Genomic DNA, 14,676 nt, shown 5'->3' with positions numbered 1-14,676 from the left:
CCCAAACCTTTTCTAACAGCTTCAGCCCTATTTTTTCACCTATTAATCCATTGTATGTTTTCTCAATTAACCCTTTCTTGCTTTTTAAGTGTCCTTAGCCATTCTTCATACAACTCTCTACATTTGGGATTTTTACCTAAGCAGTCCTTTTCCCAACTGTATAGCTGTTGCCTCTCAAACCAATTCAGGACACCTTGTTCTTCTAACTTATTAAACTTGCCCATCGAATTTTGCATCCATTTCTTCCAAGAAAGAGCAGTTTCCACCTCCACTATTTTTTATACTTAAGTTTAATTCTCAGGTCTTCTGGAAACTTTTCCAGTAAAACTATTGGGGTTAGGGGGGAACTCCTGGAAATATCTTGTTTTTGTTTTTTTAACTTAACCCATGTCTCCATAACATCTTTAGCCAGGTTATTTTTACGCCCCTTAATTACTTTGCCTGTTTTTTGACATGAAAAACATTTCCCCATAATCTCTTTGCCAACATTTACCTTCCAATTCCTGCCAGATTAATTTAGGGGTGGGCATGTTTAACCTGCAGAACAGAAGGCTGAGAGGAGACATGAGGAGGGCCATGTATAAATATGTGAGGGGAAGTCATAGGGAGGAGGGAGCAAGTTTGTTTTCTGCTGCCCTGGAGACTAGGATGCGGAACAATTTCAATCTACAGGAAAGGAGATTCCACCTGAACATAAGGAAGAACTTCCTGACTGTGAGAGCTGTTCAGTAGTGGAACTCTCTGCCCCACAGTGTGGTGAAGACTCCTTCTTTGGAGGCTTTTAAATAAAGGCTGGATGTCCATCTGCCGGGGTGCTTTGAATGCAATTTTCCTGCTTATTGGTAGGGGGTTGGACTGGATGGCCCACATGGTCTCTTCCAACTCTGTGATTCTATGAAACTATCATCTTAACTATTGTCATAACTTACTTCCTTGAGATACTATCCCCAAATCAGGGATGAGCAATGTATGGCCCTCCAGATGTTGTTGGACGGCATCCCTTATTATTATTAATGACACTAAAAAGGGTGATGGAGATTGCAGTTGTAAAACATCTGGATGGCTACAAGTCACCCATCCCTGGTCTAATTCCTAGTCTTGAAACCCTGAAAGTATCACCATTCCTAACCCAATATATTGTGTTCCTTTCCCTCATTATTTAATATAGTCTGGAAACAGCCATAACTCAAGTCTTCTCCATGTCTTAAGATGTCTCCTCTGATGTTACTGGTCCAGACTGAGATAGGGCTAGCTTCTTTAAATCCGCCTCTGAGGGCTGTGTAGGGCAGTGCTCCCCTTCTTTTGCATCTGCAGCTTTAGTTTTAGATTTTTCCTCTGCTGCCGAGGTGGGCATCATGGTATACCGGGTGCTGATAGTACGCCCTGAAATACACCGATATTCTGCTTCTTCTTTCCTTTCTTTCCCATTCTGGGAAATAGTGAGCTCCACTGGGACTGAAGTTGTGGTCTCTTTCTTGATCACGTGGATAGTGAGCTGAGTGTGTGGCGGGATCTTAGCAGGGAGCAGAACCTCGACCTTCTCATTGGTGGTGATGGACTCCTGCTTCCCCTTCTTTACCTTAAAGACATTGGAACCTCCCAATGTGACCTGAAACGAGAGGCCAAGTTTTAGGGTCGTGGTATTGCTGAAGTGGAAGCTCTGGAAAACGGTAGCTGTGTATTCCCTGCAGGTGGTGGCAGTGAATGCTTGCTCATATTCGGTACAGTTGGTTCCCACAATCTCATCGATCAGGACATCTCTTTCATCCTCTACCTTTTTCTTGTCCCAAAATAGCTTTGTGGTGATGATAGGGCACCCAGGCTGTAAGGGCCTCAGGTGAGAGACACTATCATCAAAGTTGAGCTCTGTTTTGTAGTCACGAATACGCTCCCCAGGCCAGGCAACGTGATACCATCCACCCCGGTTGGCGTTTTTGTACAAGAGCCACACTCCTCTTTGTACCACATGGGAGGAGACGCAATCGTTGAAGTAGCCATAAGCAAGGTTGGTCTCCTCCTGCACCACCTTTCTTTGGCCCTCATAGTTGGGACACTCGTACAGGGTGATCAGGGGCTCAGAGAGATCATGGTGAACCAGCCGGAGGGATGAGATTTTGTTGTTCATGTCAATCTCGCTGTAATTCCCTTCTTCAAAAGCAAAACCATCTCCTTCGAACTTGGCGGATTTGTAGGCCACCCAAGGCTGCCCAATCACCCTCAGAGAGGAGATGCAATCCCCAAAATCCAACGCATGCAGGTCAGGGATGTCGCTGGTGAACTCTTTGCTAAGCCCATCAAAGTTGGCCTTGTCATATACAATGATCTTGTTCACGCAGGACGTTGGTGAGGACATGGCTGTGCTTCTCTAGCAGCTTCTTCCAGGGAAAGTTGGAATCCAAAATTGTCTCAGGCCTAAACTGATAGAGAGAAATGATAAAATATAGTTAATTTCTTGGCTGTATTACAAAGTTTCCACATAGAGAGTAGAATCTTAGGACTTTATCAGGTGGAGTCGAGAAAAATGGGGGGAAACAGAGGGAACCGTTTTACCCAGTTCCCTCCTGTCTTTCTCTGTCTTGTGGGATGGCCAGCCACGTCCTTACTATGTTGATGACCGTCTTTCTCCTGCTATCTCCATCTTCAAGCTGTTTGAAGAAGGATGTAGGGCTCTGTTTCTATGTGCTGCGGAAACTGAGTCCCACAGAGTCCCACCAGAAGCGCCCTTACGTCATGTGATGACCTCCTTGGGACTCCCATGGGGATCTGTTTCTGCAGTGTATGGAAACAGAGCCCTATTTATTTATCGTGTCATCAGCAACCTTACCAATGGATTACATTTCTAACAGAACAAAACAAACAATCAGATTTTTAAAAAACCCAAAAAAACCCACATGACATGAGATATGAGAGAAGCCTCCTCGCAGGATTGCAAGACATCCGGGCGTCCCCTGGGCAACGTCTTCATAGACAGCTGATTCTCTCGCCTCAGAACCAACCAGAAGCAACTTGAAGCATGCAAGCAAGCAAGCAAGCAAAACATCAGAGCCCTACACACATATGATGAGGTCCTAGCATCTTCTTCAAGGGTGGGCTACTACTGAGTATATATGGACTGGGAAATTGCAATGATGTTGACTCTCCCTAAAGCAGTGTTTCTCAAACTGGGAGTTGGGACCCCTTGGGGTGGGGGTTGTGAGATGGTTTCAGAGGGGCCATGAAAGACCATCAGAAAACACATATTTCCGATGTTCTTAGGAACCCCTCTGGCAGAGAAGGCTGAGGATCTCTCCATCTGTCCTTCTCTTGCTTTTTGGAAACAGACAGTGAATCCTCCCAACAAAAGCCCTCCTCTGCTGTCATTGGCCGGCCTCTCAGCCAAGGGGAGGGCTCTTTCTGAGACCCCAAGTGAAGAGGGAAGAGCAGGCATGTTTGGTGCATGGCAGCGTGGCGTGCATGTGTGGGCAAGGGAGAGCGTGTGAGGCTAGAGGGAGGTTTATGACAGTGAGTCCCTTTACAGCATGGGGGTCTCTGTGTGGGAAGTTTGGCCCAATTCTATTGTTGGTGGGGTTCAGAATGCTATTTAATTGTAGGTGAACTATAAATCTCAGCAAATAGAACTCCACCAGTGTTCACCTTTGGGCATATTGAGTATTTTTGCCAAGTTTGGTGCAGATCCATCATTGTTTGAGTCCACAGTGCTCTCTGGATGTAGGTGAACTACAACTTCAAAACTCATGCCAATGCCTACCAAACCCTTCCAATATTTCCTGTTGGTTATGGGAATTCTGTGTGCCAAGTTTGGTTCAATTGCTTCATTGGTGCTCTTTAATTGTAGGTGAACTATAAATCCCAGCAACTACAACTCCCAAATGACAAGCTCAATCCCCTCCTCCAACCCCACTAGTATTCAGATTTGGGCGTATGGGGTATTTGTGCCAAATTTGATCCAGTGAATGAAAATACATCCTGCATATCCAATATCTACATTACGATTCATAACAGTAGCAAAATTACAGCTATGAAGTAGCAACGAAAATAATGTTATAGTTGCGGGGTCACCACAACATGAGGAACTGTATTAAGGGGTCGCAGCATTAGGAAGGTTGAGAAACACTGACTTAAAGGTATAGGTGCAGAGAGGGGGAAATGAGATCTTTGCTGCTCCAATAGAAATTCTGCCCCTAAAGAAATATCCCCCAAATTTCTCGCATTGTAGAAACATAAATACAGAATACATTTTAGACAGTCAAAGAACAGGGACAGACACAGCAAAAGTCGCTTACAAGTGGGCCTTGAAATTAAGCAAAAGGTTGCAGGTTGTCAGTTTCTTGCTTAATCCTTCAGTATTCACGTTCATCTGACAAAAGCTCATGGTTCATCCTTTGTTACCTTTGTCCCCCTTTCCTCCTTTGTTGTGTCTCGTGTTGTTGAGTGGTAAGATTAGAGACTGCACGGTGCCATGATAGCATTTCGGCTCTTTGCACCATTCACAAGGATTATGTTTCAAGCATCAAGCATTTTACTTCAATCCACCTTTAAAAGCCAAATATCAGAAAGACTGGACCCAAATAGTTCTTGCTGTCTTAAAAGGAGATCATAAAGCCAACTATACAAATCAATGTTTTTACTGTGGTAATGGCATTCACAGAAAAGTTGAGTGACTTTTATCATAAAAATTTCCAATCTTCCAGAAGTGCATATTTAACAACGAAGGGGATGTTGCAATGCAGTGATGCAGTGATATCGATTGCTAGTGGAGAATTATGACTATGGTCTCAAATCCAGTTCTCAGAATGGCTTCGGATTACGATCTTGGATTATGTGATTTTAATGTTTATACTAAGTTTTAATTCTATGTCTTAATGTTTAAATGCTTATTTATGTCCTATGTTTTAATGTGGTTAATGGTTTTTAATTTATAGTGATATGTTATTGTTTAGATATTATGCTTTGGTTTTTCATATGTATGTTCGGCATTGAATTTTTCCATTATTATGTTGGAAACCGCTTTGAGTCCACCCAGAAATGCGGTAGAAAATGCAGTAAATAAATAAATATGATGGCAGAAGCAATAAGATCCAACATCCTGTAAATTTCTAAATTAGGAATGTGCAACTGCAGAAGGCATGGGGTCCATTTTTGTTCCCTTCTCCTGTCCAGCGGGCCACAGCAATGAGTTCTAAGTATGATTTTGTAAGGTTTTAGACCAACTTCTCTCTCCTTTTTGAGTTTTGGGAAAGTTTGGGAGATTTTGCAAGCTTAGGAGAAAAAAACCCCCACTGTATTTTAAACACTTTGGGCCATCTGAAGGCAAAAGAAGTCTGAAAAACATTCACATTTTTTCTGATGGAGCTGAGATACGAAAGGGCCTTAAGGCGTCCAACAGCAATTAGCAGTAGATAGAACCACACGATCACAGAATCTTTGGGATGCTTAGAGATAAGGCGTTGAATTAGTTTCATCTACAGAATCCATTCTTTTTTTATTTTAAGCACATGTCCAAATGCCATAAAAGAAACCCACACTGTATGAAGAATCAAGCACAAGGCATATTTTGCGCTTTTTTCATACTCAGCCTTGCTAGTATGAATTTGAAGGAATTCCTATTTGCTATTTGACCATGATTCATGGTGCCTTGTTCAATAACCAAATCACTTGTCTATTTCTCTCACTATATTGAACTGAAGGCCCCAGTGGTGCAATGGATTAAACCCTTGTGCCAGCTGAGCTGCTGACCAAAAGGTTGGTGGTTCGAATCTGGGGAGCGGGGTGAGCTCCTATCTGTCAGCTCCAGCTTCACACGCAGGGACATGAGAGAGGCCTTCCATAAGGATGTCCCCTGGGCAATTCTCTCACACTAGAACTGACTTGCAGTTTCTCAAGTCTCTCCTGACCCCCCCAAAAAACCCTATATTGAACTGATACCTACCAAACAGTGTCTCCCAGAACATGCCTTGCATCCCAAAAAATGCCGGCTACATATACATTCCTTTGAACTATCTCCAATGCTTCCTAAGCCCCTTCCCTGAAATTTTCAATACAATCCGCTATTAGCTTTCCAAATGCTAATGTATATTTTTCAGCCAGATTCATATTTTGTGTCCAATAGAACCTGCCAAAACACTTTCCTCACTGCTTTGAGGAGAGATCCAGAGTGTCTTGTGTTCATAATTCCTGACTATATTTCCTTTTCCGCACTGCTTTTTCTGACTCTTGTTACTGCAAAAAAATCCATGATGGTGGAAAGAAAGAATAATTCTATACAATCCTTTAACCAGCAGTCCTCCAAGCCCTCTTCTCAGAAGTTTCCCTCATCATAGGATCCCCAATATGGAGCAGTGCACCTTATTACTATTTTAATTATAGTAATTATTCCTGAAATTGCACGTATGCTCATGAACCTGTGTTCACTCTAGGATTTTCTCTTGGTGCTGTACCATCCACCAATATAATATAATATAATATAAATGGAATAATAGGTGGCTCATAACTTTCTCTTTTATGATAATTTCAAGTTTAAAAAGTGCAAACTGCAATGCACTCTCAACTGCAATGATGACCTCCTCCTGTCTCCTAATAGGATTTCCTCCAGTGTAATCCTGTAGCTGCCCCTGTAACCTAATATACATCACAAGTGGGGGAAGACGATCTAATCCTCATGACAGATGTAAACCCATTTGTCCTGTGTTGCAATGCTTGGATTGAAGCAGGAATTTCTGAAGCTATGTCACTGACTTGTAAGCCAACTTCCTCAGGGCCAAAGGAAAAGCTGGGAAGCACCCAACTCCACCCTAGTTTGCAAGGGATCAAAGACCAGCTTAACTTTTTACTCATGTTGGTAAATCTCTATCCAGAGCCAACCCAAGCTAGCTTTCTGTCTGAAGTCGGGCAACAGTTAGTACCATTACCAAGCTTGCTCAAGCATCATTGTTCACAAAGCAAGCCAGATTATTTTGGCACTTGAAACAAAACCAGAAGCAGGAAAGATTATAATATCAACTAGGAGTTTCCAATCCTTATATTACTATTTTGCATTGTGTTGCTATCCTACATTATTATTACAACATTGGAAGGCTTAGAAGAGAATTGACAAAAGCATAAAGGCAGATTTAAATTAAGGTTTTATCAACCTGTATAACTAACTTCACCACTTGATAATCCACTCTACCTCTCCGCCTCTCCCTTTTATCATCTCTAGTACATTATATCTAATGCTTTTTTCTACTTTTTTTTCATGTCAGGAGCAACTTGAGAAACTCAAGTCGCTTCTGGTGTGAGAGAATTGGCCGCCTGCAAGGACTTGCTTAGGGGACTCCAGAATGTTTGATGTTTTACCATTCTTGTGAGAGGCTTCTCTTGTGTCCCTACATGGGGAGCTGGAGCTGACAGAGGGAGCTCAACCCGCTCTCCCTGGATTCGAACCACTGACCTGTCAGTCAGCAGTTCTGCTGGCAAGGGATTAACTCATTAGGTCACCAGGCGCTCCTTTTTTAACTTATAATTACCTACTATTCAGAAACGGAACTAGGGATCAATGAAGAACTTGGGTGACTCAAGGATCTAGACAAGATCCTGAAGAGTGAAGATGTATAATTTAATACTAATGTTAGGATTTCCCATGCTGTCGTATTTTCTATTCCTGTGTATGTTTGTGAAAGCTGGAAAGTAAAGAAAACAGATAAGAAATTTGGTTCTGGAGAAGAGTTCCACAAATACCATGGGCAGCTAAAAAGACAAATGAATGGTTCCTAGACTAAATCAATCCTGAGCTCTCACTAGAAGCCAAGATGGCTAAGCTGAGACTGTTGTACTTTGGGCATATCATGACAAGACATGACTCACTAGAAGGGACAATAATACTTGGTAAGGTTGAAGAAGACTGCAGGAAAACATGAAGCTTACCTTTAGATAGAGCAGTGGTTCCCAACCTTTTTTGTCCAGGGACCACTTTGACCAGGGACCACTCTCAACATTAGTACCAAAAGGCTTACGAATCTGTTTTTGGTCAACTTTAGATTTGGTTTGGTTATTTGGAGTGCTGATTCAGAACATTGCATTGGATAGACCACATCAGCTCAAGTTCCTGAAACAGAACATATGCCATCCAGTAGTTGCCATCTGCTCGCCCACAGAAAACCATATTTGATAATCTAGAGCTGATGTGGTAGTAGTAATATTTCAAGGGTAGTCCGCCTCTCCCCTCCTGACATCCCCGTTGCCTCAGCACTATAGGAGGGTTTTGTGGGACCAATCGCTCTTGTTGCTGCATGCTTTTGAGGCAACAGTGTACTAATAGTGAGGCTGCGGACCATATTTTCGTTCTTGTGGACCACTAGTGGTCCATAGACAGGGGCGGCTCAACCCATTACGCAAGGTAAGCATTTGCAGTATAGTTGATTTTGCCCAGGGACGCTCTTGAGGCGCTCTTGGAGGAAAATAGACCTTGACATACGCGAGTTGTAGTTACTGGGATGTATAGTTCACCTACAAAGAGCATTCTGAACTCCACCAATGATGGAATTGAACCAAATCCAGTTCCTTCTGATCTGTCATTCCAAGTCTTAATTTTCTGATTTCTTGACTAGAATCTAATGTTTTTGTTGATGACGATCTTTAACTCTTTCAATATTTTCATTGGCCATTTCAAAGTAAAGTGTCTATGATTATCATTTGTGTTTATCTATTATTCCACTTTTGTACTTTCTCCCTTAACTTCCATTATTTTTCATTTTAGGTCTTTGATATTTTTGCCCGACCACCATCTCCCAAAGCAGTTGCTCTACTCCGAACTCAAGAATGGAAAACGGAATGTTGGTGGACAGGAAAAGAGATTTAAAGATGGGCTCAAAACCAACCTTAACAACTCTGGCATAGACACTGAGAACTGGGAAGCCCTGGCCCTTGAGCGCTCCAGCTGGAGGTCAGCTGTGATCAGCAGTGCTGCAGAATTTGAAGAGGAACGAATGGAAGGTGAAAGAGAGAAACATGCCAAGAGGAAGGTGTGTCAAGCCAACCCTGACCGAGACCGCCTTCCACCTGGAAACCAATGTCCCCACTGCGGAAGAAGATGCAGATCAAGAATAGGGCTCCACAGCCACCTACAGACTCACAAGAATTCTGATCCTGGAAGACTATCCTACTCGGCCAACGAGGGGTCACCTAACTTAACTTAAGTATCTTGAAGTTGACTTGGCAATTCACAACAGGCCAGATTCTCACATGCTTTTAACCACTTCCATTGGTTTTCTGGTATGTATAAAATGTAAAAATCAGCAGTAGACTTTTCCAATTTATTTACTACATTTATATCCCACCCTTGTCATCCCGAAGGGGACTTGGATTGGCCTTACAGAAAGACAGTAATTCGATTCCAAAAACATACATGCAGTAAAATAAACAAATACATGAAAAACAGAAATTAAAACATATCAATATTACAACCAGTTATTAAAATCACGCCATCCAAAATCATGATCCATTAGTCATTTCACTATTCCATATTTTCTTATTTCACTAAAACTTGCTATCCAAAGGCTTGGTCCCATAGCTACGTTTTTACTTTCTTCCTGAAGGTCAGGAGGGAGGTGGCTGCTCTAATCTCTCTAGGGAGGGAGTTCCATAGCCGAGGGGCTACCATTGAGAAGGTCCTGTCTCTCATCCCCACCAACCGGACCTACAAAGGAGGTGGGACCAAGAGCAGGGCCTCTCCAGAAGATCTTAACCTCTGTGGTGAATCATAGAGGGAGATACATTCAGACAGGTAAGTTGGGCCGGAACCATTTAGGGCTTTATAGGCTAAAGCCAGCACTTTGAATTGTGCTCGGTAGCATACTGGCAGCCAATGGAGCAGGTGTAACAGGGGGGCTGTGTTCACCCTGCACGCTGCTCCAATGAGGAATCTGGCTGCCACTTGTTGGACCACTTGAAGCTTCTGATTAGTCTTCAAAGGCAACCCCACGTAGAGTACATTGCAGTCATCTATTCGGGATGTAACAATAGTATGGACCACCATGGCCAAGTCTTGTTTCTGACGGTACGAGTACAACTGGCACACAAGTTTTATTTATGCAAAACCTCCCCTGGCCACTTCCAAGACCTGGAGTTCCAGGCTCAGTGATGAATCCAGAACTTCCGCCTGTGTCTTCAGGGGGAATTTATCCATCCCATTATAGACACACACACATACACACACATAGTGTGCTTGTGTGTGTACACACACACACACACACACATACAAAATATGATGATAAAGTACATATGGATTGGTGCATTTCTTTGCAAGACTGAGCACAAAGTGTGCAGATATCAGCATTTTTAATCATTCTCTGCTCAAGAGACCGGTTTGGTTGCTAGGTTGACAAAGCAAAAAGGTTGCTCTTCTCATAGAACAGTGGTTCTCAACCTGGGGGTCCCCAAGTGTTTTGGCCTACAGCTCCCAGAAATCCCAGCCAGTTTACCAGCTGTTAGGATTTCTGGGAGTTGAAGGTCAAAACATCTGGGGAAACACAGGTTGAGAACCACTGCCATAGGGAATTCAGGTGGTGAGAGGCTACAGGATTGGAATGAAACAGAGCAAGGTGTGCTTAAACATCAATGTCCAGAGCATCCATGATAGGCTGGACTCCTGAACAGAAACACCTGGGACAGGAGATAAAGATTTTCCTTGTTTCAACTTCTTGATCCTTAGGCCTACCTAGCATCTCTCTATTACTTTTTCTCTTTCTTATGAAACATGTGCTGGCCAAATATCCGAAATGCTGTGAAATATGTCAGGACTATAAATAGGAAGGCAAAGTTCATCCATGATGATGGTACTCATCCATAACACTGGCCAACACGCAAATGTTTGCCCTGTTTTGGGTTTATTTAACCTGTCAATTCAAAAAATAGCACTACTCCCCCCCCCCCCCCCCAAATCAGGTCTAGTTTTTGAGATACAAAACATGTGTCATCTACAAGTCATCTGCTCACCCATAAAAAACCATGCTAACGATATCTAAGAAACTAAAGGCGATGTGACTATCCAATATAATTTTCTGATCCAGAGTCCCAAATAACCTCAGGAACAGGACTAAAAACTAAGGCACCAAGATTGTTGTGTGTGTAATTATTCAGTTAATCTATACCTGTGGTTCCCAACCAAAAATAAGGTCTGCGGCTCTAGATGATTAAATATGGTTTTCTGTGGGTGAGCAGATGGCGACTAATGGATGGCATATGTTCTGCATCAGAAACTGGAGTTGATGTGGTCTATCCAATGCAATTTTCTGTATCAGCACCCCAAATAACCAAACCAAATCTAAAGGTGACAAAATTGATTTGTAACCCTTTTGGTATTAATGTTGGAGAGTGGTCCCTGGTCAAAGTGGTCCCTGGTCAAAGTGGTCCCTGGTCAAAGTGGTCCCTGGTCAACGTGATCCTTGGTCAAAGAGGCCCCTGGTAAAAGTGTTCCCTGGTCAAAGTGTTCCCTGGTCAAAGTGGTCCCTGATCAAAGTGGTCCCTGGTCAAAGTGGTCCCTGGTCAAAGTGGTCCCTGGTCAAGGTGGTCCCTGGTCAAGGTGGTCCCTGGTCAAAGTGATCCCTGGTCAAAGTGTCCCCTGGTCAAAGTCATCCCTGGTCAAAGTCGTCCCTGGTCAAAGTGTCCCCTGGTCAAAGTAGTCCCTGGTCAAAGTGGTCCCTGGTCAAAATGGTCCCTGGTCAAAGTGTCCCCTGGTCAAAGTGGTCCCTGGTCAAAGTGTCCCCTGGTCAAAGTGATGCCTGGTCAAAGTGGTCCCTGATCAAAGTGGTCTCTGGTCAAAGTGGTCCCTGGTCAAAGTGTCCCCTGGTCAAAGTGGTCCCTGGTCAAAGTGATGCCTGGTCAAAGTGGTCCCTGGTCAAAGTGGTCCCTGGTCAAAGTGTCCCCTGGTCAAAGTGGTCCCTGGTCAAAGTGGTCCCTGGTCAAAGTGTCCCCTGGTCAAAGTGATGCCTGGTCAAAGTGATGCCTGGTCAAAGTGGTCCCTGATCAAAGTGGTCCCTGTTCAAAGTGGTCCCTGGTCAAAGTGTCCCCTGGTCAAAGTGGTCCCTGGTCAAAGTGATGCCTGGTCAAAGTGGTCCCTGGTCAAAGTGGTCCCTGGTCAAAGCGGTTCCTGGTCAAAGTGTTCCCTGGTCAAAGTGGTCCCTGATCAAAGTGGTCCCTGATCAAGTGATCCCTAGTCAAAGTGATGCCTGATCAAAGTGGTCCCTGATCAAAGTGGTCCCTGGTCAAAGTGGTCCCTGGTCAAGTGGACTTTGGTCAAAGTGGTCTCTGGTCAAAGTGGTCCCTGGTCAAAGTGGTCTGTGGTCAAAGTGTTCCCTGATCAAGTGGTCCCTGGTCAAAGTGGTCCCTGGTCAAAGTGATGCCTGGTCAAATTGGTCCGTGGTCATAGTGCTCCCTGGTCAAGTGGTCCCTGGTCAAAGTGGTCTGTGGTCAAAGTGGTCCCTGGTCAAAATGGTCCCTGGTCAAAGTGGTCCCTGGTCAAAGTGGTCTGTGGTCAAAGTGGTCCCTGGTCAAAGTGTTCCCTGGTCAAAGTGATCTCTGGTCCAAGTCATCCCTGGTCAAGTCGTCCCTGGTCAAAGTGATCCCTGGTCAAAGTGGTGCCTGGTCAAAGTGGTCCCTAGTCAAAAAAAGGTTGGGAACCACTGATCTATAAATTGGAAGCCTCTGCTCCAAATCCCAAAGCATCTTCTCAAAACAAGGAAAGGTCTTCTCAGCTCTTCTGCCCTATCAGATGGATACAAAACTGACCAAAGATTCAACCAGTTGCCATTACAATTTGTACCCCAACCACTGGAATGCCAGGGCAAACTATTTCTTAAGACCATTTTGATACATTCGGATGTAATCTTGGGTTCCTTTACCATGGAACACATCCATTTGGCTTGAAAACCTGACAGAGCTAAACCACCTTGTTACGATCAACCTCTTTCAGTGATACTAAATGAGCACAAGCTTCTGATGAGAAAGGAACTCTGTGAAACCTCCTTCCCCCAAATCCCCTGAAGCCCATTCAATTAAGCATTGCTTACCTTAGAAGATGGAGTTCCACAGCTTGTCTGTGAAGGCAACAGCTCCAACACAAGTGTTTATACTCCTGTGTAAAAAACACGCCCCTTTTAATAGGAAATGGGGCTGGCTTTGATCTTGTCAGGACCTGAATGGAGAACTTCAGGGTTTATCAGCCTCACGCAACAGAACATACACCCACATCTTTGGAAACGGAGGTCCTTTTCATCCAACGAGGGTGACTCTCAACATAGGTTCTGCCCATCCCTTAAAAAAATGATGACTTCTCACCCTTTACTACAGTGGGCTAGATTCTTGGCAACTCCCTCGTGTTCATAAGCCACATGCAGGTGCAGAATTACAGGTTGAAGCAGACACACAACTTTGTAGCTCAGCTGCTTTACCCAAGTTGCTGCAACACACCTAAGTAATTACACACCCTAGGAAACAGATGCATTACTCCATTTCCACTGGAAGGAATCCTGGCTGAGATAATTTGTATTTTCTGCTGGTGTTTTAGCTCATTTTCCTGAACTCAAGCTCTATAGCAGAGAATTCAAAGTACCTCAGCACAACTAAAACAGCCAGGATGGTAATGGATGGAGACAAACGGTATCAAACATCCTATGTTTTGTAGCACAGATGCATGTATGGTTCCCAATTTCCATGTATGGCATTGAATATTGCCCCCTTGGAAGCCACTCCGAGTGCCCTTCGGGGTGGGAAAAGCGGGGTAAAAATATAGAACATTAATAAATACCGTATGTACTTGAGTATAAGCCAACCTGAATATAAGCAAAGGCACCTAATTTTACCATAAAAAATCTGGGAAAACTTATTGACTCGAGTATAAGCCGAGGGTGGGAGATGCAGCAGCTACTGGTGTCAAAATAAAATTACATTAATTGAGGCATCAGTAGGTTAAATGTTTTTGAATATTTACAAGAAACTATAATTTAAGATACAACTGTCCATTAAACCATTGTTCTAACCTTCTTTAATGTAAATGTGCTTATGTATCATTCCAATAATAGAGTAAAATAATGGAAATGTAATAACAGTAATAATAGAGTAAAACAATGTAATAATAAATAAGAGTAAAATAATAAATGTAATAATAAAAATAAGTGGTCCCTGGTCAAAGTGATAAAATAATAAATGTAATAAAAACAATAATAAGAGTATAATAATGTAAATGTAATAATAGAATTGGTAACCGAAAGGTCGCAGGTTCAAATCTGGGAAGCGGTGTGAGCTCCCGCTTCTAGCCCCAGCTTCTGCCAGCCTAGCAGTTCGGAAACATGCAAATGTGAGTAGATCAATAGGTACCGCTCTGGCAGGAAGGTAATGACGCTCCATGCAGTCTTGCCGGCCACATGACCTTGGAGGTGTCTATGGACAATGCCGGCTCTTCAGCTTAGAAATTGAGATTAGAACCAGAGTCAGACACACCTGGACTTAATGTCAGGGGAAAACCTTTACCTTTACTAAAATAATAAATGTAATAAAAAGATAATAGAGTAAAACAATATAAATATAATAGAGTAAAATAATAAATGTAATAAAATAGGGTAAAATAATGTAAAAGTAATAACAACAACAACAACAACAACAGAGTAAAATAATAAATAACCTTGGCTCAAGTGTAAGCCAAGG

General features: G+C 43.1%; 1 protein-coding gene across 1 annotated transcript; it reads right to left on the bottom strand.

Annotated features, from left to right (window-relative positions):
- Positions 1–709: 709 nt before the first annotated feature.
- Positions 710–13,275, bottom strand: LOC132766716 (epidermal differentiation-specific protein-like). Its single transcript, XM_060761024.2, has 2 exons — positions 13,044–13,275; positions 710–2,417 (listed from the first exon to the last, which is right to left on the bottom strand). The coding sequence occupies exon 2, from the start codon at positions 2,351–2,353 to the stop codon at positions 1,205–1,207; it is 1,149 nt and encodes a 382-aa protein (XP_060617007.1). The 5' UTR covers positions 2,354–2,417; positions 13,044–13,275; the 3' UTR covers positions 710–1,204.
- Between the last annotated feature and the right edge of the window lie 1,401 nt (positions 13,276–14,676).

Source organism: Anolis sagrei, chromosome 2 (genome assembly GCF_037176765.1).
Source record: "Anolis sagrei isolate rAnoSag1 chromosome 2, rAnoSag1.mat, whole genome shotgun sequence".
NCBI classification, from domain to species: Eukaryota; Metazoa; Chordata; class Lepidosauria; order Squamata; family Dactyloidae; genus Anolis; species Anolis sagrei.
This window is presented reverse-complemented; position numbering and strand designations above follow the sequence as displayed.

Coding starts and splice junctions, on each gene's coding strand:
- LOC132766716 (XM_060761024.2), bottom strand. CDS start 2,353: ATGTCCTCACCAACGTCCTGCGTGAACAAGATCATTGTATATGACAAG.